General features: G+C 35.3%; 2 protein-coding genes across 3 annotated transcripts in view; both read right to left on the bottom strand.

Annotated features, from left to right (window-relative positions):
- Nucleotides 1-206: 206 nt before the first annotated feature.
- LOC109057379 (serine/threonine-protein kinase ULK1-like) lies at nucleotides 207-19,589 on the bottom strand. Of its 2 annotated transcripts, XM_019074611.2 has the most exons (28): nucleotides 19,140-19,589; nucleotides 18,924-19,016; nucleotides 18,642-18,683; nucleotides 15,291-15,323; nucleotides 14,984-15,020; nucleotides 13,276-13,449; nucleotides 12,855-12,928; nucleotides 12,273-12,374; nucleotides 10,133-10,191; nucleotides 9,154-9,236; nucleotides 9,018-9,068; nucleotides 8,835-8,923; nucleotides 8,608-8,731; nucleotides 8,460-8,505; nucleotides 7,361-7,432; nucleotides 6,994-7,101; nucleotides 6,764-6,873; nucleotides 6,302-6,370; nucleotides 6,097-6,215; nucleotides 5,201-5,376; nucleotides 4,923-5,035; nucleotides 4,421-4,546; nucleotides 4,140-4,306; nucleotides 2,912-3,087; nucleotides 2,701-2,819; nucleotides 2,387-2,544; nucleotides 2,147-2,282; nucleotides 207-1,818 (listed from the first exon to the last, which is right to left on the bottom strand). In XM_019074611.2, the coding sequence occupies exons 1-28, from the start codon at nucleotides 19,227-19,229 to the stop codon at nucleotides 1,763-1,765; spliced, it is 2,802 nt and encodes a 933-aa protein (XP_018930156.1). In that variant the 5' UTR covers nucleotides 19,230-19,589; the 3' UTR covers nucleotides 207-1,762. The 2 variants fall into 2 exon arrangements, with proteins under 2 accessions (XP_018930156.1, XP_042618476.1); XM_042762542.1 differs by lacking the exon at nucleotides 7,361-7,432.
- Nucleotides 19,590-21,928: 2,339 nt separating this feature from the next.
- The window catches only part of LOC109094951 (adhesion G-protein coupled receptor D1-like), a 51,496-nt gene continuing 47,444 nt past the window's right edge, over nucleotides 21,929-25,980 (bottom strand). The window contains exon 26 of the mRNA XM_042763039.1: nucleotides 21,929-24,706. Within this exon, the coding sequence (XP_042618973.1) occupies nucleotides 24,611-24,706 (96 nt within the window). The 3' untranslated portion in view covers nucleotides 21,929-24,610. The remainder of the gene's footprint in view (nucleotides 24,707-25,980) is intronic.

The raw sequence follows: 25,980 nt of genomic DNA, 5'->3' as shown, positions 1-25,980 counted from the left end.
AATTATATGTATTTTTAACCATATGAATTAACCGTAAAACACACGCTTTTTTTTAATTTTGGCAACATGAAATCTTTTTAACATTTCCAGCATAATTGACCAGGAAATAATATTTTCTTAATTTTGAGTTAATTCTAGGCCTCACAACTCTGTTTAAAGACAAGACTTCACGGAGTATAATTTGAAATGAATCAACATACACAGTGTAAATATGAAAGTGAAATTTATTCAGTTACACACCCCCAAACCACATGCATTCTGCACATATTTTTGATTTTGGCTTTGCAACAGGAAATAAAAAGACAAAAATACCAGAAAACACATCATACTGCAATAAATACTGCAATAACAACATATACAAAATATTTAATTGTCCTCAATTTAACATCACCGTTATTTTAAAATGTTTGTGTGCATCTATCACAATCATTCTACCACACACAATTCTGACTAAATGCCCTAAAAACACCTTGATATGAAACTTATCAAATAGGGTAAAAAAAAAAAAAAGTTATCACCATTGGAAAATGCATAAATAGTGCAAGTAATGAATGAATATGATATAAAAATGCCGGAAGTATAACAGATTGCAAGTTTTAGATTATGTCCAGTGAGATTATACCAGCTAGTTCATTTAAGGCACTATCAAATCACTACAAAAACCAAAGAATAAGTCATCCCAGCAAACTGTGCAAAAGTCCTTTACTTGCAATAGATTCTAAAGCAAACTGAAAACTAAAACATCATTTTCAGACTGACAGCTAAAACAGATAAATATAAAATGCTACACACAAGATACTGACTGTCTTTTGCATTTGACTGTCTTTGTATTGCATATCCTCTGACTTTCATGTGTTAATTAACTCGAAATGAGCCATTAGGCTCGTCTCTGAGTCTGCAGTGGTTCTTTTCAGACATCCAGAAGGCAAATGGGTTTATAAAGTGCTTCACTGTTTCACACACACACACACACACATATGACTTTCAGTATGATAGTTAATATAATACAAATCTCAAGTATTTTTTCCATCTTCATATGACAACATATGAAACCGACAGTCTTTATCAGTATGTCAACAAAGGTTTGCCACAGTTTTGGTCAATTGCCACATCAGAGTCACGCAGATGTACTGTAACACTGAATACTACACATCCACCGCCGGCTGCTCTTTCAACAACGCTTTGGCTGCTACAGAATTCATTATTATGAATTCCCTTCAAATACAGCAGATAACTATCATTTCCTCAGAACCATGCACAAAACATGCAGAATAAGTCCATTAAAAACAGGATCATTCCATGTAACTTCATGAGACTAATGCAACGGGCATGTTTTAGAACGACTGAATGAAAACCATCCAAGCTGTTACCAGTTCAGACTCCAACACTGGCTTTAACATTGCAGTACTAAGATTATATTCATCTCTTAATAAGTGCCATCATGCATTGGTGTAGATTCAGAGGTCAAAGCATTTAAACATGACATCTGTTCAACCAATGATGCCATCCTGATTCCGTTTCACTCAATATTCTTTGACAGTAAATAAAATAGATGTTTAAGTCATAGATGTTGCTTCTGTTTATACACATACTGTATATCAATAGAGATTTCATCTTTGTCTATTATGAAAAAGTATTTTCTCACCTTTTATGGCTTTGGAAGCCAAGTATGAAATTTTTAATGAGTGAGCATGAGTTTTTCCTTTTACAGAATTTCAAATGGCAACTGGGATGAAATGAGATGTAGTTGTTGTTGGTTTCTTCACACACATCCTTCGGGCTGGAGGGAGGAGAGCCGTCGCTCAATACACTGTCTACCTATAGATCAGACAAACAAAACATACATCAGAGATGAGAATATTACTACAAATTAAAATACTTGTTTTGTATTTTAACATATTTTAAAAGGTAATGTATTCCTGTTACTGAAAAGCATCATTACTCCAGTCTTCAGTGTCACTCCTTCAGTCTAATATGATGAATTGATGCTTAAGAAACATTTTTTATTATTATTATATTAACATTTCTTATTTTTCTTATGTCTTTCCTGTCACTTTTGATCAATTTAATGCATATTTGCTAAAGTTTTCATTTCTTTAAAAAAAACCTCACTGACCCCAAACTTTTGAACGCGTGTCATACTTACATTTGTTGATGCTGTTTAGATCTGCAGTGTCTGTAATAATTAAGGAAAGGCCCTCCATCAGCAGTAAGGCCTTATGGTATCGCTCTACAGAGGCTTCTCCGTGATGAAACATCTCGTCCAGTGCGGCCGTCTGTACCTGATCACATAAGAAAAGAATGCAATTCATACTTTTTATTAGTGATATGATACTGATATGGTTCTCCTTGTATTATAAGAAACATAATGCGTTTATGTTCATACCATGTGAATGGTGTGTGTATAGATGAGTCTCTCGGCAGTAATGCTGTTGATGCGGTCCATCAGTCTTTGTTTGCTGCTGAAGAAGAGCTGGAGTTTCTCAGTGAGAGAGCGGCAGGAGTTCACACTCTTCTTATACATCTCGTTCAGCTTACGTACTACTGCAAGTGCAACACAAACACAACATAACACAGAATGAATGTCTTAATTACAGTATATGCAGTTTTTGATCAAATGCAACAGTGAAGACATTTACAATGGTACAAAAGATTTCTATTTTATAGAAAGGCTGATCTTTTGAACTTTCTATGACTAACCTTGTTTAACAGATCCTGATGGGTAGAGTTTGGCTTCTTTGATCCCAGCCATCGCTGTGTGAAGCGCGGAGGACAGCAGCTCAGCACACTTCATATAGAGGACCAGCTGCTCTGCAGAGCTACATACACATGTGCACATCACTCACAGTGTACATGACTTAATATTGAAGATATCACACATAAAACACGCATGTACTGAGTTGTATCTCACCTCCACTCACGGCTCAGCAGGCTGACCTGGTCAGCCACCACGCTCTGCTCTAAGAATGAAGCATCAAGTGCAATATTCCTTTCAATCCCACTGTCCTTTGTTCCAGCGATCTCTGTGATGCAGTGGGAAAAGGCTAGAATAAAGCGCAGCTGGCTCAGCAAGTCTGTATGCCCCTCCTGTGGTGAAGAAGTGCAGGACATCAAATCTTGAAATAATCGATGAAACAATCCTAATCACAACACATCATACCAGGTGCCACAATAATAACAATAAAAAACCCAGCTCTCCAGCATATTCAGAAATTAATACTTTAATTCAGTAACAATGCATTAAATTGATCAAAAGTGAAAGTAAAGTAAACTTTTACTTTTTTATTTGAAATTTTTATTTCAAATATTGTACATTATTGTAGGTCCTCTATGCCCCGCCTCTCTCAAAAACGTTTATTGTAGGTCCTCTATGCCCCGCCTCAAGTGCAGTCTGCTCCGTTAAAATAGTGTTAAAATAATGTGTTTTTTGAACATTAAAGTATGTCAACATATTCTGTTACTCCAAATAATAATCTTTAAAAAAAGCATCATATGACCCCTTTAAGCAGCACAACTGTTTACAAAATATATGATAATTATAAAAAATGTTTCTTGACCAAATCTGCATATTAGAATGAGTTCTGAAGGATCATGTGACACTGAAGACTGGAGTAATGATGCTGAAAATTCAGCTTTGCATCACAGGAATAAATTTTAAAATCTTTCAAAATAGAAAACAGTTACTCTAAACTGTAAAAATGTTTCCTAATGTTAAATGTTTTACTGTATTTTTTAAATGAGTTTTACTGTATTTTCCTCTAATTCCAAAAACATAAAAAAAACATAACCCAATAACTATAATTGGCCCCACCAATTTATTTATTTATTTTTAACTACATATTTGGGCTAATGTAACGTCTCTCGTATCACTCTTGTGTTATCTTCTCACAAAATACAATTATTTAGTCTAAATGATAAAATTATTTAACCAATAATATTAATTTATTTGGTAAGCAGTTACATAAAAATCAGGATAATATACAGTCAGTCAGTTATTATTATCACAAAATAAACCACTTCAGAATGACACAAGACCATCTTGATCAACCTTTGTGGGTTTATTTTAATATGACAACTTCCTGGCTGACTGTCTGAATGACTGTATCCTTCATGCATAATGTATAGCCCAATTATTTTACCTCCATAAGCGTCTCCTCTGGCAGTTCAGGTGGCACAAAGGCCACACCCTCACATAGGTTTGTTGCTATGGCATCTGTGTAACCATAGCGCAGACTGTCAGGCGAGCTGTAAGCTTCGTGCACATGACCATAGGTCCAGCCAGGGCTTGTTGGGCTGAGGGTGCCCACTTCAACAGCAAATTAAGTGAATTGAAGATGCATTGTGAGTGTAACAGATACTGTAACATGGAAATACAATACTTGTGTTTCAGTCTCATTAAGTAAAATAATGTAAGTGTCACCTGAGAAGCGTCTAGGTCGAGTGGCATGAGGAGGTGTGTGTCCATATTCAGGAGAGCCCAGAATGAACACAACTCCAGCAGGACTGCCTGAGCCCTGCTCTGTGCGATCACTGCCACCAGGGGGTGCTAGAGAGATTAGGACAAAATTGCATTTTTAACAGAAGCTACACACTGAGGACAGTGCCTGATGGCATTTTAAAATGCCAGATGATTTGCTTCTTTTAAGATGACAGCTCAGATGAATTTCCTTTTGTATCCCGAGCATCAATGAATAGATTATAACAACTATGGGAACCCTGGGAAAAGCTCAGTGATAGGGCTGCATGATTTGGAAAAAAAAAATGTAATTGCAATTATTTTGTAGAATAATTGTGATAAAGATTTAAATTACATGTAAAAAAAAAAATTCCAGGTTAACTGATTTTTAAACGTTAAACCATCAAGGATTCATTTTGGTGGAAAACCGCAATGGCTAACATCACTGTCAGAGTTGAGCTCACACCTGTTGTGTCCATGGGTTTCTCTGAATTTAAGCTCTCGCAGCTGCCGCTGTCAAACTGATGTCCAAACACAGCCTTCAGCAGCTTATCTGAGAGACGGCCGGTACTTAATGACCTACAACAACACAAATGACCCATAAACACAGCTCTAGGGAACAAACTCATCTAATAGCAATCATATCACAGCAGTGATTCCAGTGCTGATTAAAAAATATAAATTATCATCATTATTGCGTCAAAAGCTTTCTTCACCCTGAGCTAAAGCCAAGTTGACTAATACCTTTTGACCGTGTCCCTTCTTTCTGCTGGCCTGAGAAGTGGCACACGGGGCCCTGTAGCCGGACACAGTGCCAGATCTTTTAGGTCAGACATGGTTTTGTTTCGGGTGACCAGGCCTCTCTGAACCAGCGCTGTACTTGGAGTTTGACCGGAGATGGGCCGCCGATACAGATCCCACTGAAATGAAGAGTAGTCACTTAAATAGCAAGTTTGTTTCCAATAAAAGTGTAATTCTGACCAAATGCAAATTACACTAATGTGCAGAAATTTTTGTAATGTTTTGAAAGAAGCTTCTTATGCTTACCAAGGCTGCAAAAATACAGTAAAAAAACAATAATATTGTAAAATATTATTACAATTATATACAATACAATTCAATATACAATTCAAAATAACTGTTCTATTTTAGTTTCAAATGTAATTTATTCCTGAGTTTTCAGCAGCCATTACTCCAGTCTGCAGTGTCACATGATGCTTCAGAAATCATTCTAATTTGCTGAGTTGGTGCTCAAGATATATCTTTTTTATTATTATCAATGTTGAAAACAGTTGTGGTTGTTGATATTTTTGTGTATTTTTTGTTGTTATCAATGTTGAAAACATGACAAATAGAATGTTCACAAAGAATAAAATTCATTTAAAAAATGATTTTTTTTGTAACGTTATAAATCTTTACTGTCTCTTTTGATCAATTTATTGCATCCTCACTAAATAAAACATTAATTTGACAATCAAAATATTAATTTTTCAGATGAATGCATTTTAAATGAAGTAATCATGTATTATACATACTGTAGCTCTGTGCTAAATCTCCTGACTTCCTCTTCACTATGGAAGTGGAGCTGTTTTTTTTTTGTGTCTATGTATGTCATGTAATGCTATACAATGGTTACTCACTCTGTGCACTACGGATTCTGGATTGTGCCGATGATCCCTGAGTCTGTGGGTTTGGTTTTTGTCCATGGCTGTGATATCAGTGAAGAGAGGAGAGACCTGACCAGGCTGTTTACACACATCTGAGAGACAAAGAGAGACAGTTGGAAATTTGGAACAGCAAGACATTAAAAATTAAACCGATATGCAGTGAAACAGGGTATTTTACCTGCAGCATGCAACCCTGTCCTACTGCCAACAGGTTTAGGCTGACTGTGTGTTTCAGGAACATTTCCCACTGAAAAAAAGGTATAAACAACACGTCAGCACTCTCCACATGACCTACAAAAAACACACAGCCTCCTCATCTTTGACCAATGACTTTCCATCTGGGTTTTATATATATATATATATATATATATATATATATATATATATATATATATATATATATATATATATATATATATACACCAGTGTAGTTAACAAAAATAACACTGATTTCCATGACCTTTCCAGATGTTTGTAATGAATGTTTTAAGGTTTTTCAAAAAAATGTTTTGATTCAGATGGATTTGCAAATGATTTCTGTTATTTTCATCTTCCTACTAAAACTGCAGTTAGAGTCTCTTCCTCTATTAGTGAAGTATGCAGATCAGCACACAGCTCTGCAGTGAGCCGGTTTCTTTACCCTGTGGGGATGGTAGATACGGTCTGGATCCTCCTGATTCTGGAGAAGCCCTGGTTCTCCCACATGTTGGAAACCCATTTGAGCAGCAGCGTTGTACAGGTCCTGCTGTCCTGAAATTAGAGAAACAGATCTCATGTGTTGATGCATAAGGGAATCACAAGTGCAGTATGCATTTATGTACCTAATTCATGTCAGAGAGAGCGAAAAATAAATAAATCAATAAACCCAACCTGTCCGACACTTGTAGGTTCTGCTCCATCTTCTGGTAGTTGTGTTTTTGCGTCGGCACTGGAACAGGCACAGACTGAGCGTAACTACTGGCACATGACTCCAGAGGCCTAGAGAGGGAGAAAGAGAGAGAGAGAGGGGGTGAATGATTGACATACATTTGTTCCCTAGTGATCTGTGAAATACTTTCATCTCTAGAATTCACGCATTCTCCGGTCACGTTAACTCAGCTGTCTCTCACTTCACACTTGCAAACAAAGCCTATTGTTTATTACGAGCTGTTTGCCTTCAGAGAGAGAGAGAAAGAAAGTGTTTTTACAGTCTCTACAGTATTAAATTCTAATCTCCATACTAAAACATACATGGTACCTGGAAGGGCTTGGAGAGGCTCTGACAGATGGGGAGGATGATGGTGTCTGACCCACACCTGGCAGTGAGCTTCTAGAAAAAGTACACATACATGTACACAGTTATGCTTAAACTATCCAGCTGTTTAATATACACTACTGTTTAAAAGTTTGGGTTTGTAAGATTTCTTAATGTTTCTGAAAGAAATCTCTGATGCTCACTTTGCCATCACAGGAGTAAATTAAGTCATTTTAAATACAGTTCTAGCTTTAGCAATTTTAGTACTTCAATTTAAACTTAAAAAAATAAATTTAATAAATTTAAGTTTAAGTTTAGTTCAAGTCAAATAAAATTTTTCATCTCAAATTTATATTTTATTTCAGATTAAATTAAATTATCTAACTTTTAATAGCAATTTTAGTTAACATTAACGCTGATTTTCATGATCTTTCCAGCTATTTGTAATTAATGTGATAAGAGTTTGTAAAAATGATCTTGATTCATATGGATTTGCAAAAGAGTCCTTCAGACTCAGTAAATAACATTAAAAAAAATATTAAAATAGAAAACTTTTTTAAATGGCAATATTATTTCATAATATTATTGTTTTACTGTATTTTTGATCTGATAAATGCAGCCTTGATGACCATAAGAGACTTTAAAAAATCTTACTGACCTCAAACGTGTACAAACGTGCATCTTAGTCTCTTAACTAGGTCATAAATGCATAAGTTGACAGACACAGATGTTAAAAAAAAACTGTATGTATGTATTTGAAAACTTGTAGTGGAAAGGAAAGCAATTTTTGCTATCACGACCGGCATTCCCTCTTTCTTCACACAAATCAACCCATGAACAGCCCTCTTCACAGGACCATAAAAATGGTCAGCAGGTCAAAAGGTCAACTGACAGCTTTGAAATGAATATTCACGACACATGACACGCTGGCAAGCATGCAAACCTTTATATTAAGTGCAGAAACAAAATGCTTCTGCGCATTTGTGTTGCATAAATGTGCAGGCTACAGTTGAAGAGCGTGCCACATGTAACTATATACGCTATGTGTGTGGGCTGTGTCACTTTAACACTTACAGTATGGGAAAAATGTAAACCCACTTACCCGCTTCGCATCAGACAGTCCTGCCCTCCTGCACTGACGAGTTCACCTGCAAGAGTTATCAGATTGAGATTTTGTATTTGTGCAAATAAAGTGGTTTTGTCTATTACATAATCCACAGTAGGTTAATGAGTGTGACGGCTCATCTTACTGGTGAACTGAGCCGGCACCATTACGAACTCATCAGACTCTGAGGAACATGAGTCTTTGAGCAGGGAACCTGGAGATGGTGTAGGGTTCGTTTGAGGGAGGGGCCTAGGAGCTTCAGTTTCAGACTGTCAAGAAAAAACTTCATATATAAACTACTGTTCAAAATGATTCTTTGATGAATAGAAAGAGAGCATAAAATTCATGTATCATGTGCTCTTATTATGTTACCTGAGTAGGAGTGAGGCGAGAGGTTGAAGAACCACTGCTGGAGCTCCCAGAGGCGGAGCTGGGATAGGTGGGCATGGGCACTGGAGAAGCTAAGAAAATAATGAACACACTGAAATGTTACTGTAACCAAAGCTATAGCAGATTAGCATAAACATAAACAAGTCATGTACATCACAATCTTACATTTCTTCATGGAGGTACTGGACTCCAGGAACGGATGGTGGAAAAATTCATCTAGAATAGACAATAATCACTTTATTATAATCAAGTCTCAGTGTTGTAAAGTCAAGTGTGTGATTGTGCATGTGTGTCCACTGACCGAAGTCCATGCGTTCCCCGTGGTTCCTCTGCAGCAACCCAAGTAGCAGGTTCCTGAGGTGACTGGAGGTTTCCCGTGGAATACTGGGAAAAGCATCTGAGTTAGACCCTGACAGGATGGTATCACAACCTACACAGGTACGTGTGCATGTTTATACTGTTGTGCAAGGGCTCTGTGAGCTGCCAGAGTTACACTGTACTTCACAGTGTACAGTAAGTATAAAAGTGATACTCATGAATGTAAATGTTGCAACAGTATATATAAATAAATAAAACTTGACCATGAATGATGGAAAGGAATGAAAGATGAAAGAGAGAAGAAGAAATCGGTTCTACTGCACCATCCTGTGGGGGTGACTATCAAATAAACCTTACATTCACAACATTAATAAATATTGTCTGTGGTCGCATACACTACGGTTTAAAGGCTTGGATGGTATGATTTGTAATCTTTTTGCATGTTTCCTATGCTCACCATGGCAGCATTTATTTAATATAAAAAAATAGTAATATTCTGAAATATTATTACAATTTAAAATTACTTTAGATTTGAATATATATTCATATATAATTTATTCCTGTGATGCCAAAGCTGAATTTCCAGCCGTCATTCAGCCTTCAGTGTCACATGATCCTTCAAAAATCATTCTAATATGCTGATTTGCTGCTCAAAAACAGTTGTGCCGTTTTGTGGCAACTGAGATAAATTTTTTTCAGTATTCTTTCATGAACAAAGTTCATGAAAAGAACAGCATTTATTTGAAATATAAATCTTTTGTAACATAATAAATATCTTTACTGTCACTTTTGATCAATTTAATGCATCATCTGAACAAACATATTCATCTCTTTAAAAAAAAATGTACAAAGCCCAAACTTTTGAACGATAATGTACACCAGGGACCTTTGCACCTGCAGTGCCCAAACTAAACTGGATCATGTTGATAGATGACTAGCATACAGTCCTCAGGGTCACTTACCTGGGGCTCAGGCTCCGGTTTCTTTCATAGAACTGCCGCAGTTCCTGAGGAGTACTTGCCTGGAAAAAGATTTTAGATAGAGGAAGAATTTGAGATTTACTTAAATTACTTAAAGTTCATCTGAACAATTTTTCTGGATGATAAAATGGGCAAAAAACCCTAAATCAAAATATTTTTTGACTAGGGCTAGTAAGCAACCACACCAAGACCACCCTAGCAACCACACAGCAATGCTGTAATGGGTCTCCAGAAACACTTTAGCATAATGACAGCGGGTTTGCAAGATCAAATACCACTCAAATCTAGTTTAATATTGTTGGTTTATGCTGCACTGCCTGGCAAAGATAATACATATTTTTAGACTTACAGTTGATACTGAATTATAGTTTGTGGTGAGCAGTTTATTACATGGCTTAACTTCATAAATTTTCGCAAACTCTGGCTGTTTGGGATGTAAACACATTATTCCAGGTCTCAGGTTAAATCTTACACTTCAGGGTCTGTTTCTACAAATCATAAAGGCTTTCTAATGGCTGCAGGAACAAGCCCTTAAAGCAATATTTCCTTGAAGGAAGTAAACACGATGGTTAGGACAGAGATGACTGATCTGTCTTCTAAATGAACTCAACGAACCATCTTGTCCCATTTACAGACTGACATTGTGTTACAGGACTGTCAGGAGTTTCTATTACCAACTCTTTAACTCTTCAACTCTTTAAAAACGCTAAAAATATGAACCCATAAATAGATGTTGTTGTGACTGTGTGATCAGACGGGGTTCACATGTTAGCCATCTGGACTCTGGAAGCTGTATGACCAGAGGTCACCCACAAATCAGCCCTACTAACAGCAGCACCTGGCTTAGCTTGAAGGATCCCAATAATACTTGTTGGCATGCATGTCAACTTTTCAGGATTCTATTATGAATTATAATAAAGTAATGACCACCCTGTGGCAATATTCAGTATTGCAGCAACAAACAACACGAACATGCATATTTTGCAATATGATCATCACGCAGAAAAAAGAAGAACTTCCTGTTCTAGTAGTAAACCCACAGAGATGCCACCCATGTGAGTGGGCAAGTGTGTATGGATAGGTGTGAATGTTTGTTAGTAAATCAGAGGGTGTGTTTAGTTGCAAAGCCGTGTTTTGTTTATCAGTGAGATGTCACAATCGTGTTTCACACTCTGCAAGGCATAAATACCCGAGGGTGCCAGCCAGTTGAGCTTTTGCAATTAAATCATTCCAGAACGTTCAGGACTGACGCAGTAGAAATGAACACTCGGTGACATTGCTAGCTTTTTTCCTTGATAATAATACGCTACCATTCAAATGTTTGTAAAAAAAAAAAAAAAAAAAAAAAAAAAAAAAAAAAAAATCGATACTATACTTATCAATACTTATTCAGCAAGAATGCATTAAATTGATCAAAAGGAACTGTTATATTTTTACAAATATATATATATATTTTTTTAATAAATGCTGTTTTGAACGAAAATATTAGGCAGTTTTCAACATTGATAATAAAAATAAATGTTGCATCCATCACAGGACTAAATTACTGTTCATTTTAAAATACATTGAAATACATAAAATATATTAAGTAAAATATAAAATTTTAAAGCAGTTATTTTAAATTGTAATATTATACAATATTACTGCTTTACTTTATTTTAAATCAAATAAATGCAGCCTCGACCATAAATGACAAAAACTGATTTTTAAAACATTAAGTGCTTGTGCAAAATATTAGACCTAAAATACATTACTTATACCTCATACTGAATCTGTAGTAATTCTTCACAGAAAAATGAAAAAATGTCATCATTTACTGACCCTCATGCCATTTTAAATCTTTACAACTTTCTTCCATGAAAAAATAAAAACTTAAATTCTGGTCTGTTCCAGAGACATGATCACAAGGATTTTAATTTTGGCTAAACTTTCCCATTAAATCATTCCCTAACATTTAAATGGGAAGTCCAAGAACATATAGCAGAGAATTTAAAGCCACAGAACCATCCAAAAATGAAAGAAAGAGATTTGAGTGTGAATGTATCAGGTTAAAGGATAAAAGATGCTTTCTCTCTCCGGGTCAAACATCAAGTCTGTTTTTGCTAGTGTGTGTATTACTGACCTGAAATGGGGCTTTGCCAGTCAAGCACTGGTAGATGATGGTCCCTACACTCCACAGGTCAGCTTTGGCATCATAATTCTGTGACATGATGACCTCAGGAGCCTGTAATAATGAGCAAGACAAGTAGCAGTGTCAGTACTTTGCTCTAGTCACTCAAGAATATCTGGAGTAAGTCACAGAGTTAGTTTAAATATCTAATACTAGGTTATTTTATTTTGACAAATAAAATCAGTACTTAATTATGACATATACTGTACATTTTCTGCAAATTAATTCTATAAATACATGTCCTGTGTGTTTTAGAGTGAAGCTCATGACCTGGTGTTTTCAGTGTCTCAGAGTTTTTTTTTTTTACTTTTCATTAAAATGTTACAACACATTTTGTTTAATAATTTAATTTAGTAATAATAAGAATCTCAATACCTTAATAAAATGATACAAATATTTACTTTTATTAATTCTTTGTTTTTTAATCACATTTTAAGTTGAAATTGCAATTAGATCCCCCCCCCCCCCCCCAAGTCACGCAGCCCTATTTTCCTGAACATTTGGATATTATAGAACATGAAGTCAAACACTCACCATGTACATTGGAGAACCACAGAGTGTAGCAGCCATTGTGTTTCCCTGCAGATACCGTGCAAAGCCAAAATCAGCTGGAGAGAGAGAAAAATCAATGTATGGTGCTAAGGACTAAATTTGAGCACTTGTGAAAGATGGTGCACAAATGTTAACAGAAAGTGTCTTTTAGATATTTGACTTTACACAGCTGTGTAGTGACACACTGTGTCTACAAAACACTCAAGAGCAAACAGACCAATGTCGTCAAGACCTAAAACAAACCACAGTCATAGCACAAGAACAAAAACACCAAAACCACCAGTGCCAAAACTGATAACTCACTCTCGTAGCCTCAAAATCAGTACACACAGATCCATGACCAGTCTTTGTGTTTCCTTTAGCAAAGAGCTCATAACGGTGTACTTTGACCCGGAACACTCACCCAGTTTGATGCAGATGTTGTTGGGGTTGGACCTGCGCCCTGTGCTGTATGAAAGGAGAATGTTTTGGGGCTTTAGGTCACGGTGGATGATGCCTTTACTCCTTAAAACACTCATGGCTCCCGCCAACTGCTGCAGCAACACACGGATTGTGTCCTCGCTCAGAGAGCCTTTAGCTATGGAGAAAACTATGGGGTTTAGGTATTATTTTTATGGATTATTTTTATGATGTGGGTTTTTACTTTGGGTTTTTATATAAGTTTTTATAATAAGAGTTAGTTAAAAAGTCTGGCTGGTGTCCACCTGCAAAAACCCAAGCCCCAAGCATCCCCCCAAACATGCTGGTTTCATGAAGTCTTATTTTTAGCCCCCGTGTTTTTCCACTGCAGGACAGGGCAGATAACAGACTGACAGATGGATGAGGTCAGGCTGGGGCTTGAGTTTCAGCAGGGGATCTTGGTTCTGTGCCAGTGAGTCTGTGGCAAGAGGTGAGCGGGTGAAGGCAAACATGACCCCTGACGAGGCTGGCATGAGACCTTACAATGCTACAAGTCTGACAGCTCAAAATAGAAAGGTCAATGCACACATGGTAAATATAGGCATGCTGGAAGCTTTATGGCTAGATGAAAGTGTATTTTAACCCTGAAGAAGTGTGAGTGCGGATGAGACCACTTCCAAAGGGGCTCTATTTGTGGCCGCACATGTGTGAAAGAAGCTTTTCTCAGAGATCCTGAATTATCTTTCTCAGGAAAGATCAGGCAAGTTGTTATTGATATTTGGTAAATATGTCTGTGCAGTTTTAAGAGTCCAAGACCAAAGCAAGTTCAAGGCTTCAAACTTTGAGAAACAAAATTCTGTTGACAACAATCAATCTTTATTATATAACCTTTAAGATGCATCATCCTTTGGTGAATATACAAGATTTTGATGAATAAACACTGCATAGTTTTATCCTAAAAAGGATATGGATGCACAATATATGGAGCATGGTTATTATCATTAATTAAAACTATTAAAAAAATGTTCAATTAAATAAAGCTGAAATAAAATGTAAATATTAGATTTTTGCCTTGGTGAATAACTGAAATAAGATAAAACTGAAATTAGCTGATTGAAGCACTAAAATTGAAATGTTTACTTCTGCACAACTTCAAAATTGAAGTAAAGTTGAAGCACTTTACTATCTAGAAATATATAAAAACCAAAAATCAACTAAAACTGATTAGTAACACTGTTTAATGTAATCTTCATCAAATCTAAAACTTAATATCCATTTTTCATAATGTACATTATAATGTTGTGATGCCTAAACTTAGCAGGTTTTAGTTTTTAATATTTACATTTTTATTTATGTAGGTAAAATAATATAAAGTATTAATATCAACCATTAAATAAAATAAATAAATAAATAGTATATGCAAGTATTTTAATTCTTGATGCATCTCAATTTGTCAACAACTGCATACATGTTCAAATCTTTGTTGTGTTATGAAGCCTCTGTGCTGCTCCAAGATTCTACATAAAAACTGTGCTAAAATATGTCTACAGAAATAGACCAAGCAGGTATAACAACATGGAGAAATTAGACACCTCACTTGTACGATTATCCATTTACTAATCTGTAACAACAACTGCCTAATTTGTAATAATCAGTGGCACATATAATGGTGAAGTACAGATGACATGCTGAAATGAGGCTTGTGTACTTACAGTGTAAATACTCGGCTAGGTCTCCTCCATTGCAGTACTGCAAGAGGAGACAGACAAACACTGTAAGTGCACGTCAACACAAAACAAACTCTCATCAAAAGAAAGAGTAATCACAATAACACCAGGGCTTCAAATGTCTTTATACTGACAATAATAACAGACAAGTGTGAATTAAGCTTAGCATATAAGACATTCTGCAAGGGGAGGTGAAACTTGACCTTTGATTTTTTTCTCTCTACTTAACACCAGGTCTATTTTGAGGTTTACAGTGGGTGTGTGAGAGGTGCAGCATGGCATCTGGACTCACCTCCATGACAAGATAGACACATCCCAGTATCTCCTGCAGACAGAGACATGTGACGCATTATTAAACATTTACATGAAAAAAAAGACCCAGTAACAAGCTATTCGACAGCCATGGCAGGAAATCTTGACTGTCTAGATCAGGACAGACCTTGGGCTGGACCCACAACAGATGCCAGTGAGTCACACTGACTCTTCATACAAAGCCTACAATTACCTAAGTTTTCTATGAATAGTCTGTTATCACAGTGTGAGCTCACATGCAATACAAATCACAATGTGTGCTTGCATTTCACAACAGGTTATATTTTATGCACTCTTTCAGGTGTTAAGTTATTTATTTTATTATTATTATTTAGATTTTAGTGCAGGGAAAATGGAATGCACAGGAGGAAATAACAGAGTTGTAGTTTTTTTTTTAAGTTGTTTTCAAAGCTAAAAATAAGAATAATTAAAAAAAATTATATTTCAAATGCTGCTGTATTTCATTTGTAAAGTAAAAAAAAAAATATAATTATTATTATTATTACTACAACTACTATTACTAATGATAAATTAATTATAAAAATTCTATAAATAACAATAAACTTTAAAAAATAAATATAATATAAATTTAAAATGAGTATTAAGTAATAACAAAAAAAATGACTAATTATAATATTAATTTTAAAATGAATATTATACTTATTCAAAACAATTACAAATAATTAATAATAATGAAATTCATATAAATAATTATAATAAATATTATCACCATTATAATTATTATTATTATTATTATTATTATTAATTAATCGTGTGGATGTCCTACTATGTTCATTTAATAATAATATATATTTGGCAGCATTTCAAACCACCGTTCGTATACCAAGCAAGTTTTAAAGATGTTTCCATCTAGACTATATTATACTTTTATGCTAATCAGTGCACAAAATAAATGCACACAGTGCAACAAAATGCTTTTTGCTGACAAAATCAAGAATTTTGAAAGACTCTTAAAGGGCAGTAGTCACAAGAGGAAACCATCTCAAAATGCCCTTTGACTTCTAGCCTGCATAATCAAACCGAAAGTGTATTCTAGGTGGGTTGTTACACCTTCATGTCTATGAATTTTACTGAACAAATTCTGCTCCTGAAAGGTTTAATGGTGCAGATCAATATGTCTGCACACAGGCCAAGTGCCATGGTGACCAGTCTGAATGAGGCATTTACATGGCCCACTTGTTGTGCAACAAAAGTCCCATTTGGCCAATTTCCATGCAGGCTCTGCGTGTTACCGCAGTCAGGACAGAAGCAGGAGGTGTCATTACCCACAGCTGACTGACATACAGATAAGCAGCCAGCCGGCGTGACAGACTGCTGGGAGCAGCATGCTTTAGTGAGCATGTGTGTTTAAATAGCAAATTACATGAGCAACAAAAAAAAATTGGTTCATAAAAGATAACAACCCTGTATGACTTCAAAGCTGTGTAACAGCTAATTTTATAAGTGCGTCACAATTTTTGTGGATAAAGGCTTAATGTTAAGCTTCCTGTTTGTGTGTGTGTGTGTGTGTGTGTGTGTGTGTGTGTGTGTGTGTGTGTGCTGAACCCGTGAGAAATGAAACCAGGCCATCAAGCAGTAATGCAAAGTAAACTAGTAAAGCCCTGACTAAGGCTATAGACCACACACAGGGCAAAATACACTTAAATTATCTTCTCTAGACATATTTACAAGGCCCTGGAGATGACTGTCAAAACATTATGATCCATTAGCATACAAGACAAAGGACTTTCACAACAACAAAAGACTAAAACAACATAAAGCTTAACGAATAAAGTTAAAGGTTTCCATGAGTGTGGGATGGGTTTCACTGAGCATAAGTGTCATTTCTTGTGCTACTGTTCAGCTTTCATGCAGGACAGCAGCCAGCCACCTGTTCACATTGTTCTGTCAGGTGAACCCACTGCTTGGCAGCTGTCTGCTGAGCAGCGGATCGACCCTGGTGGACAAACCCATGACAAATACTTTAAGTGCTGGCCAGATGTAAATTAGACGGATCCTGGATCCAGTTATAGGGGGTAGTCCTGTAACTGCAGGCTTGAATAGTATCAAATGCACCTGTGTCGGTTCTAACAGTAATTGAAGCATGATGGAGTGAGCACGAATTATTAGTGTGCGTTCACTGTCAGGTCATTCTCTAAGGATAATGTGGTTTGACTAACTATGCAGTGTGGTTCATTCAAATGCAATTCAGTGAAAAGTTACCATTTAAAACTAGATGCCTTGTGTAGTAGAGTAATGCTGTTACACTAAATATACATTTAAAAAAATACACATTTCATTAACAATTTACTTGTACCTTAATTTAGATCTGAGATTTCCAAACTTTTGTGTAAGCCGAACCCTTATGACCTATAATATATTTACTTAAAGCACCCCCTGAGATTTTAAGTTAATATTTCAATAATTTAACAACACATTCATATGTTGGAAATGTGGATAAACTATAATAATTTAGAATAATTAGTTATTTAATGTGATTAATTAAAATTCACTATACTTTTTTCTAGTCTTCTGGTATTTTAACAGCACAAACAATCTGAAGTAAACCTGTTCCACTTGATCAAGGGCACAATACCACAGGATTGAAGCTGTAACACTGTGTTTTGTTTCTTAATCTCTCCACACCTGAGACAACCACCTGTCACTAGATCAGCCTGACTGCCTGGAGTCCTGTCCTCTATTCATTAAGATACATTGATAAGGGTATCCTACATCAGACAACGTCTGTTCTGTATGCAAATGATAGGGACAGGCAGTTAAAAGGGAGTCCTGGGTTGCCAGGTACTGGCTAATGCATGCACAGGTGTCAGGTGTTTACTTCAACAGACACACAGACATCTGTCATGGCTGCCATTGTGTCTTGCCTGTTTATTTTTAGTACTTTAGCCACAAGAGATATCTACAGTGATCAATTTTCTCTCTCTCTCATGGAGTCTAGCTTGAAATCAGAGAGATGGCAGATGATGATTTGACTGATTCTGATGCAAGAGAATGCAACATGGAATCATTACTCATGATGAGTCATATATAGACTACATCTATTCACCATGGCTAAAAATGCTGATAACATGTAAACAGAGCGTGACGTCAGAGGCGGGGCTTAACGTTTAACCAATCAGATGACGTGAACTACACCCATAATATAAACACCGAGCCATGCCATATTCCAGCTATAAATATCTTTGGCAACATGTTAAAAGCTCTGTTTTAATAGAATAGAAACCACTTAAAATAATACAGTTGGCTTACACATCTACCGCGAACAACAAACTTAAATTCGTCCGAGTTACAGCATATAATTAGTACATACCTGAAAGTCTAGTAAACTGACAATGTTCTCATGTTTCAGCTCCTGCGAAAACACACATTCACTACATTAGCGTACAGAGGTTATGATATTAACTAAACCATTTACACTGTTTATATCAATAGCTAATCGTTGTTTTGGCACATGCAGAAGCCTTTCAAAAAGCGAGAAGCGCATGTTTACTATTTTTCTGAGGATATTTAATTAATAAATAAATTAAATTAAATAAAAAACACGTATAGCAAGCAAACCTGTGCGCACCCAGAGTGTCACTAGGAAACTAACCTTTAATATCCTGATTTCTTTTCCTAGGAGCGTTTGTGATTTGGCGAGGTTTTTCTTGTTAATGCATTTCACCGCCACTTCAAAATCATGTTTCTGTGAATGAAGACATCGATTTGCGTTATGGCATTCGTGTTGAGTAATTATTCACACATAAAAAAAGCCACAGGATACAGCTCAAAAGGCACCAGCATTACGAAATGCACATCTTAGCGTTACCTGTTTATGTCTTCCTTTGAACACTACAGCAAAAGCGCCGTGTCCTATCAAGTCCTTCCTGCTGAACTCGTATTTTCCAACGCTTTCCATCGCGTATAGAGATTAAAACTGCTCCGTAAATCCGCGGGTGAGATCGGGGTGTGAGGCATCCGTGTGTGCGACCCGTCTGTCGCTTCCCATCCGCTGCTCTGCACCCAAACAAGCTGACACTTCGGTCATGATCGGTATTCGCTACCTACTTGTTGATAAAAACAAAGTCACTGTCATCTTGATCGTACTATGTTAAAACACCTTTGTTCAAAAGTATGTCCCCAGGCGTACAGAAGTATACTAAGTTAAATTGGGAAACTGTCAAAAACAGAGTCGGTCGTGACGCATCGGGTTTAGAGTGCTTTACTGCACTGTTTTGGTCGTCACTTTCCAAACAAAGCTTGAACCGTGCGTGTGCATTTCACGCATGCGCACTACTGCTCTGTCGGTGCACTAGCGGCTTGATGTGCGCATGCGTATGCCAAGGAGCCGGGGCTGACGTTGAGAATAATTACATTTTTATTATTATTATTATTTTTTGGAAAAAGTCTCTTGTGCTCAACGAGGCTACATGTTTAATCAAACATACAGTAAAAACAGTAATATTTTACAAATGTAATACAATTTTAAATATTTATTTTCTATTTTAATATATTTTAAGAATGTAATTTATTCCTGTGATGACAAAACTGAATTTCTGCATCATTACTCCAGTCTTCAGAGTTACATGATCCTTCGGAAATCATTCTGATTTGATGCTCAAGAAACATTTATTATTATTATTATCAATATTGAAAACAGCTTTTGCTGCTTAATATTTCGGTAGGAACCTAGGTACTTTTCAAGATTCTTTGATGAACAGATAGGCCTAGTTTAAATAACTGTCACTTTATAGCCTGCCAATTTAATGCATCCTTGCTAAATAAAAGTATTACGTTCTTTTCGCTTTTTTTAACTCTTACTTAAACAGCCAATCAAAACTTGGGTTTGACAATTTGCTCTAAAACATTAAGACGCAAAAAAAGTTTTCAACAATAATAACAGTGATACAAATTTAATAACAATTATTCATTATTATAAATATCATGATGTACATTAACACCATCAACATAAATAATAAATTACAGATTAAAAAGAGTAAAGTTAATGAATAATTAACCAAATATTTTCTATTAAAATCAACAAACAAAACCCAATTTATGTATGCATTTATGTATGTATGTGTGTATTTATTTATTTATTTATTTATGGATAGATGGATGTGTGTTTGTGTACATGATAACAAATGTTACATAACCTGCCAATACTTATGTTAAATTATATTGTCTGTCTGCCGTTTAGAAAGTTTCACATTAACACCACAGAGTAAGATAAAGTCAGAAGACTATATAAATCTAACATTAGCAAGCTGCTCTTAATTGATACTAAATAACGAACTCATATTACATAAAAAGCGTACTGAAGCACGAGTCTAGATGCAGTTTTTTCTTCTTTTCATGACGTAGTTTAGACTGTCAAGAGATGACAACATTGCCCTCATGTGATAAAATTGCACTATTACACTCGTACACACTAATCACATTAAAAATAAAGATTTTCAGTGCACCACCAGAACTCTTTGGTAGCAAGTCAGAGATTGTACATGAACTTTTGATTAATTAAAATTTAGCTACTAGCCAATAAAAAGTTATCAAGTGTATTATTAATATAAAAAGATGTAGGCTATTAAGACATAGGAGTTGCTAAAGACTATTTAAATGACAGGTCAGACAATCCTTAGATTTGTGAGATATCACTTGTTACAAATTTAGTTTTTAATTGTCTCTCTCTCTCTCTACCATTTTGTTTTAATTGGACTTGGATTGATGGCACCGTTTCCCCATCCATGTAACAGGAAATTTAGTCCATAAGGAGTTTATTAAAAAGAGGTGGCATTCCCAAATGATCCACTTCAGGATCAAGAACTATTTTCCATGTTGTTTTACAGTAAATCACATTAAAGAGTCCTGGTCATTGTCTTCTCTTTTGGACATCACATTGAGCCATGATGACACTTCCTGCAGAACAAGCGTCATTCTCTCCAGTGCTGTCTTGGCAAAAAAAAAGTATAAACCATAATGAGACTAATGTTCAGTTCAGCCTTTCTGTTTGTTTTTCATTCTACTGTCTGCGGTCTGTTTCTTTCTTCACTCATTTGCTTACCATGTCGAGTTCTATGGGTGTTGTAACACTGTTCATTTAACGTATTAGATACACTACCATTTAAATGCTTGGGGTCAGTAAGTTTTATAAAAATTAAGCAAGACATTGATACAAAGAAAGAAATGTTTCTTGAGCACGAAATCAGAATATTAGAATGATTTCTGTAGGATCATGAGACACTTGAGAGTGGAGTAATGATGCTGAAAATTCAGCTTTGCCATCATTGGAACAAAAGAACATTTTAAAATATAGGCTATTATTGTAAATTGTAATAATATTTCATCCCAAACGTTTTATTGATATAATGAACAGGGGTTAAATCACTATCATACATGTTCACCATCATCCTCCTCAGGTGACAACAGAGGTTGTTAGACATAAAACACAAAGAATTTCTGCGACAAAAACACTTCAAATTTAAAAACTCTGGAAATCATCTCTATAGCTTACTGAATTTATATTGTTGAATTCTCACAAAGTCAATTAGAAGGAAAAGTTAATGTTTTTAAGACAAAATGGTAAATTTAAACTCAAAAAATGCAGCAATGAACAAAGTCTAAAGAGAGAACTTTATTCAAAACACACCTGTGCATGGCATAATGGCTTTCATTAAAAATATAATAGATGGCAAAGACAATAAAAACGTTGTCAATTTTTATTTTACATGTGAAGACATTCAGCATGGGTATGGTTTTTAATGCCTCACTGTCCACAGGAAATCCTTCTTCACAGTAAACCCTAATGAGGGACTCAGAAAGAGGGTCCCGTTCAACAAACACAGAAAACACATTTAATAAGCTCATCAATACCCATCACATATCTCTGTCCTCTAGGTGAATAAGCAGTCAGCATTACAGGGAGGGTTTGTTAGGAATTCACATCATGAAAATGATGTTTGAAAAGAACAGTGACGGAACCTATAGTGAATCTGTGGCAATAGATTTCTGCAGTTTGTAAATAGTTTGGCTTATTAAATCAATTCTGCAGATCTACCCTTATATTTAAACAGAAAAGGTCTGTCTTAATAATCAGATCTCTTATTAAAGAGACAGGACTTATAAATATGTACAACTTATGTATGTCATATCACAGTACAGTTTTTAGACTTAAATAAAAGTTTTTATTATGCATAAAAGCAGACTGTGAAAAATTATTTTGCATTAGAACAGAATAAATCAGGAAAACAGAATCAAAAACTTCACAGAAAGATTTCTCACATTATACACTTAAGAACAACACTCTTTGCTGGAATTTGTAGCGCTACGGCACTTCCTCTGTAAAAGTCACTTTATATTTCACAGCATAATCTCAGAACTCTGCTATGGCCATTTGTGTGTGTGTCTTCTGAGATCATACCGCGCTATTTAATACTTCTGAAGCATGTGTAATCTAAAAATGTCTTATACTATCACTCCATGTTCCTGCTGATAATAACGTCAGCATTATAATAAGAAAAACATCACATGAATGGGTTAAAGACACAAATATAGTGAATGTACCTTGATTGAAAGACACTGCATTAACATGTTCAAATATTAAATAACAATCGGACAAGAAGTGCACTTGGCCTTTAAATGTTCATTTGGGAGAAACTCTCTTGAACATTTGGTACAAAAACAAAGTACCTTCTGTAGTTTGTTCTTGGTGGAGAGCATGAACATTTAGACATTCACTCATAAACTACACATAGCTGATTAAGCTATAATGTTGATAACAACAGTGTTATGATACTGTAAAAGAAGATCTTTCAAGCAGTATCAAAGTCTTGATGGAACATAACGACGACAATAATTTAAAGATATAAATGGTCACACATAATACACTGACCTGTTTTGGTACCAATAAATACATCAGCTACGGCACAATTACAGACACTTGTAAGGCCGTTTGTGTCACACACTGGTTTTAAGGCGTTTAGCATCAGTTCTGTGCTATGTACATCACAAAAGTGTTTACCTTTACGAAATGATGCATAATGACACATATCATGACATTATGAAAACTATTTGGCACTGTGCATGAATAGGGTAGAGTTAGGTATTCAGGCACTATTTTAAAGAGACACAAGTCCCATGTTTATTGTTCTAGGAATTATTAAATAAGCTATTATCTAGCATGAAATTAATCTAGCATGAAATACAGCAAATGTTTGTATGGCCTGTCCCACTTCAGAGGTCCTGACCTTCTCAACAGCATCAAACTATTTATATCACACAACAAAGCTATATCTATTGTAGTATGAAACTGAATGTGTTTGTTTCATATTGTATTTTAATAATTAATATTAGTATTTATTAACATCATTTGTTAATTACCAAAAACATTATTAATCAGCATCTCATCCGCATCCCTTTTAAAAAGTATCAGTCCTTCACACACACACACACACACACACACACACACACACACACACACGCACACGCACACACGCACACGCACACACGCACACACACACAACAACAACATTATAAAGTTGTGCAATATTATAAATGACCCTCTGAGGTTGACCATAAATATTTCATTTACCTCCTGTAAAAAAAAAAAAAAAAAAAAAAAAAAAAAAAAAAGTAAAAGGAAAAAAAACCCTATTTGGTTAAAAACAAGTGCCATTTACAATGCTAGATTAAAAAAGAGAAAAACGTCACAATAATGAGGAAGAACTCCAGAGTTTGTACTTCTCTTCCAGGTCTAATTTAAAGCCATAGCTGATGGGCAGATGGACAGGGATTAATAGAAGCTGCTACTTCACTCAGGTTGGTTGCAAAGAAGTGTTCTCATTAAAGTTGAGACACTCCAGACTTGTACTTGATGATTCCTCTGTTTAATAGATGGCCATGGTCCAAATGTAGCACTGGTCTAGTGTGTTGTCCAAAAAAATTCAAAGCAAGCAAACACTGTTACAGTACAGGTACTGTAACTCTGGAGAGTCTCCTGTCTGTGAGAGTTAGTGTGTTTACTTGAATTCAGATTCCTTAGCAGACCACATTATTAGCAAACGATTAAAAAGTCATCCCAACAATGGGCCGTGTGTCTTCATCCTATGTTTGTGTTAGAGAGATAATCAGCAGGAGGAAATGACATCAGAGGACTTTGTGTTTTGAGTTAACTATTCTACAATTAGCTGCAAGTGTCTGTAGACATTTCATCATGTGGAGTCCATTTAAAATGCGATATAGAAAGGCATGTTCTACAAGAAATGCTATGCGGCTGTCCTCTTGCTCTCTTTGGACCAGAAGCCATTATACTGCTGACAAATCTATGCGGTTGGCTGAGTTGGTGCTTTTGTCCCATGTGTTCATCTTTGTGGGAGTCACACCGCCCTTGTGGCCATTCATCTGCGAAAGAAAAACAGATTAATACAGGCTTGCTTTCCAAAATCCTTGTGAAAAAGAAGTGTATTGAATGTGCACTTGTAGCATCTTAAAACAAAATAATTATTAAATACATTTTTAAAATACTTTACTTGCAGTTAATATAATAATGATTGAAAAAAGGCCACTTAAGTGAAAGAAGTAAAATCTATAAGTTGGGCTTACTTAAAAAAAGCATGCAAACCGATTGCCTTTCAGTAAAGTGAAATAAGAATAGTATATTGTACTGACAAATGCTTAGTTAGTATAGTTAACTTACACAAGAGTTCTAGTAACTAAAAAAACTGTAGGGGGTACTTGATCCTTTCATTTAGGTGCACTTAGTATAGCTACTCACTGTAATAATGCATTGCGCAGAATAAATTATGCAGTTGCTTGTTTTACAGTTGTGTTTTTTATTTGCTGTCTTGTGTCAGTAGTAGCACAACAAAAAGAGCAAATAAAATGGCTAATGTTACAATAATGAAATAAATTTAATTGTACCATTGTTGTGATTCACGTGATGAATGCTTAAGTCTGTGTGTGACTTCAACATATTACCACACACTATTTAAAAATTATATAAAAAGCATATCAAGGTTTATGAAAAATAAAATCTCAAAAGGTCATTATTTAAACACACAAAAAATGCTTTAAAAAATAGGTCCATCTTATATAGTTATTACTTCTTTAAAATCAAATAACTCTGATTTCATGATGCATTTCTCCATTAATAGAGTGAAAATTATAGTTACAGTTGCCCAACCAAAGGCAATGCTAATCACTATAATGGTGAGCTAAAAAAAAAAAAAAAAAACGGCAATTATCAACAATTAGTGCACTGCTGCCTCTCACTGGTTTATTAATGTCATTGGTTCCTTTGTAGCTACTTGAATATTTAGTAAGTACAGTCACACTCAAAACAGAAATATAATTGTTTTATTTGCCTTGAAAGTAGCTGAAACTTAATAAAACCTAGTAAGTATAACAACTAAGTAAAGATAACTAATTAAATCTAAGTAAGGTAAACTGTTGGATTTTACAGTGATAATGATTGAAAAAAGGCCACTTAAGTGTACTTAAAGAGAGTATACTTTCATGAATATTTCTTAATACACTTAAGTACACTTTTAAAAAGTGCACTGTGTAATAATGTGAAATTAAAAGTTTTACTTTAAAGTACTCATATTACTCATAATCTTTTGTCAAAGTAGTAACTGACTAACATACTAAAGCACTTGTAAAGTACTTAATCATAG

Source organism: Cyprinus carpio, chromosome A8 (genome assembly GCF_018340385.1).
Source record: "Cyprinus carpio isolate SPL01 chromosome A8, ASM1834038v1, whole genome shotgun sequence".
NCBI classification, from domain to species: Eukaryota; Metazoa; Chordata; class Actinopteri; order Cypriniformes; family Cyprinidae; genus Cyprinus; species Cyprinus carpio.
Note: the sequence above shows the minus strand (reverse complement) of the source record. Positions and strands in the feature narration are given on the sequence as shown.